We start from the raw sequence: 3,274 nt of genomic DNA on the forward strand, positions 1-3,274 counted from the left end.
AAAGAGGATAAATACAAGTACTATGGCAGAGAGGGTGAGTTATTTTGGCATTCTCAAAAAATATAAAATAGATATATTGAATTAAAAAAAGGGAAACTGCTGTTATAAATAGTAATGAAGAAGGTGTATAAACTGTGTTGCAAATGGTAATACAAACGGTGGAGTAACAGGTTCAATGAAGTCGCTCGGAGGTGGGGCCCAGCGACTTCATTTCGTCTTTCATTATATAATTTCATCCATTCCATTTGTTGTTTTTTTTTTCTTTTTTTTTTTGTCCCCACCTTGTGCTGCCCCCTCTACGTAAGGTCTTTATGGCCAATTTTTATGAAATAAAAAAGCTTGCTTCCCAAATACATGGCTCCGGGTTCAGTCCCACAGCGGAACACCTTGCGGAAGTAATTTGTACTCCACCCTTGTGAGTATGTTTAATACACAGACACTGAAAAGAGGATATTGTATATACATACATACATGCATGTATATATTTATATATATATATATATACATGTATATATATATGTGTGTGTGTGTTTGTGTGTATGTATGTGTGTTTGTGTGTGTATGTATGTTTCTATGAGTGTGTGCCCTTGTTTGTGTGTTTGTTCTCTGCCACCGCTTGACAACTGGTCTTGGTTTGTTTACGTCCCTGTAACTTAACACCTTGACAAAAGAGATTTTTTGAATAACTACCAAGCAAAAACAAAGCACTGAAGGCGAATCGTTCCATTAAAATTCTTCAAGGCACTACCCCAAAATGGCCGTAGACTAATGAAAGACGTAAAAGATAGAAGACATATATGTATATGCATGTATGTATGAATGCCTATATGTATTTATGTATGAATGTATATATGTATATATGTATGTGTGTGGTGTCGTTACTCGGTGTTTCTATCATGACATTCAGTAGTAGACTCAACCCAAGATTCATGAAAGTAATGGTAAAGCATTGTAGAACTAAACTAAATACATTAAAGATTTTATTTGCAATCTCTTCTACTTTCAAGAGATACATAAAGATTACAAGATAGTAATAACCGAAATGCTTTTCATTATGTCTGATCTATCAGCAATCATGCTGGGGTACACAGCAACAATATTAGCAACGTCGACCTTTTAATCAGAATTATTATGTGTTAGCCAATTCCGTACAAATTCCGTTAACCGTCGGAATAAATCTCCAAAAACGGCTTCCCTTATTCTCCATCTTTTATGCGTTTCAAAATCCGCCATGTTGAAAATTCGACCCGTCTCAATTTCGATTTCTTTTTTTAAGCCCATTGACGCGAGTTCGTATTCATGTCTTGATGAACATGTATTGCATTCACGTAGATGACTATCTGTTATTTCATATCTACGCCAATGAACAACTGGTATCGACTGTGAAGCTTTTTCTTCCCATTTACTCGCATCATCGAGAGCTTTCTGCAGTTGAAGTTGTAGTTCTTTTAGATCCAATTCCATTTCTTTCTTTTCTTCATCGGCTTCAAAGAATCTCTGTTTATAATAATCCCTATTCGCCTCGACACATTTCAGTGCTTTTAACGTGCGCTCCCTTTCAGTTTGATGGGGTATCTGCTTCCCTGGAAACGCATCTCGGGACACACATCGCTGTTGTACGACAGATAGGTTTGATCCTGCTTCCAAGCCAAATTCTACACTGCGACAATCATTCTCCATTTTGTTAATGGTTTGCTTCAAAAACGCTACCTCTTCTCTCAGTCTGGAAATAGATAGAATAAATAAATAAGATATAATATATACATATTAGGAAGTCAGAGCGTCATGATGTCATTCAACTAGATAATGATCGTTTGCTTATCTGGCAACTTTCACTTAGCCATTCCGTTACTATGCCAATAGATCGTTCTTTTGAATCACGTTATCGTTCAGTTTACTACATATGTCAAGTGATTTGATAGTTAAGTCACTAAATTGTTGTGCCGCTGAAAGTTTGGGTCATTTAGACAAGTAGTCCTCAAACAGTTTTGCACCACGGACCAGTTTCATGCAACATATTCTTCCACGAATCAGAGTATCATGCGAATGGTAAGACACAGTAATGTGCAAAATATATAATTATTAGATATATAATACATACGTATTAGATATATAAAGTTAACAGGTGAGATCGACAGAATCTCTATATAGAAAATACATAGTAGCGCTGAAAAGATTTGAACTTACACTCCAAAACCTTTTCCAAGTCAGAGGGTTATAGAGTGACTATAAAAGGAATCCAAATGAGTAGATATGGAAACAATGATGCAAATAAACAGGTAACACTCCTTGGGCTTTATATACAGAACATATATGCATGTGTACATATAAATAAAGAAAAGGCAAAGATTGTAAAATTTCCTGGTGGTTAACATTGAAGTATAAATATATATATTTTTATATATTTACTCAGAGAATTAGATAGGAGAAGGTATGTCGTTACAAGCACGACAGCTGTTTCTGTGGGCTCAGAATTCCTTCATAACTTTGGCAGATGCAGTTCACTAAAGTTATGCAACCAATAATGGAAGCAAACAAACATGGGAAAAATCGAGCTTTCTTTTTCAGGGTGGAGAGATAAGAATCTAACATGTTGTATTACATATATAATGTATATGTATTATATATGTAGTACATAAAAAAAAAATATTATATATATATAATGCATATGTGATACAAAACACCCTGCAGATTACCATAGTCTATAAAATAGAGATAGTATTTAAGCATTTATTCATATTGTGCGTCCCGATACTGATCCGAGGTCTAGTGACTGAGGACTCCTGATTTAGATAACTTTGTGGCTTTAACGGTAAGACGTTGTACGGCTAAGTGATAAGTTATCGAGTAAAGAGCAAAGCAGGAATAGAGTATCTATTTACTTCATAAAGTACAACAGGAGATTCATTATTTTATGTGTAAGTTAGTCAGAAGGCTTCTAATTACTGTGGCCTTCTCCCAACTCCAAAACTGTTCAAGGCAGACATCTGTCTGCCTTGAACATTTATTGAACAATGTTTGCACTAGAGATTTCCAATGATAGACTGAACACCGCTAAAGATATACAAAACCATGTGGTGAGAAAGGTGTGACAGGGCTTCTACCAGTCAGTTCGACCTAGTTGAGTGTCCATTGCAGTCGATGATTAGCATTCTGTTGTTCCTACGTAAATTCCAAATTCTGAAATTATTTCTTAGGTTGATGGGTATTCCATAGGTTAGGCTGAATGTTGTTGTTGTTGGCACTCCGTCGCTTACGACGACGAGGGTTCCAG

General features: G+C 35.8%; 1 protein-coding gene across 1 annotated transcript in view; it reads right to left on the reverse strand.

The window, feature by feature from the left end:
• Positions 1-967: 967 nt before the first annotated feature.
• Positions 968-3,274, reverse strand: part of LOC106877695 (uncharacterized) — a 23,529-nt gene continuing 21,222 nt past the window's right edge. Inside the window, exon 8 of the mRNA XM_014926647.1 lies at positions 968-1,723. Coding sequence (XP_014782133.1) covers positions 1,117-1,723 — 607 coding nt within the window. The 3' untranslated portion in view covers positions 968-1,116. The remainder of the gene's footprint in view (positions 1,724-3,274) is intronic.

Source organism: Octopus bimaculoides, chromosome 20 (assembly GCF_001194135.2).
Source record: "Octopus bimaculoides isolate UCB-OBI-ISO-001 chromosome 20, ASM119413v2, whole genome shotgun sequence".
Lineage (NCBI taxonomy): Eukaryota > Metazoa > Mollusca > Cephalopoda > Octopoda > Octopodidae > Octopus > Octopus bimaculoides.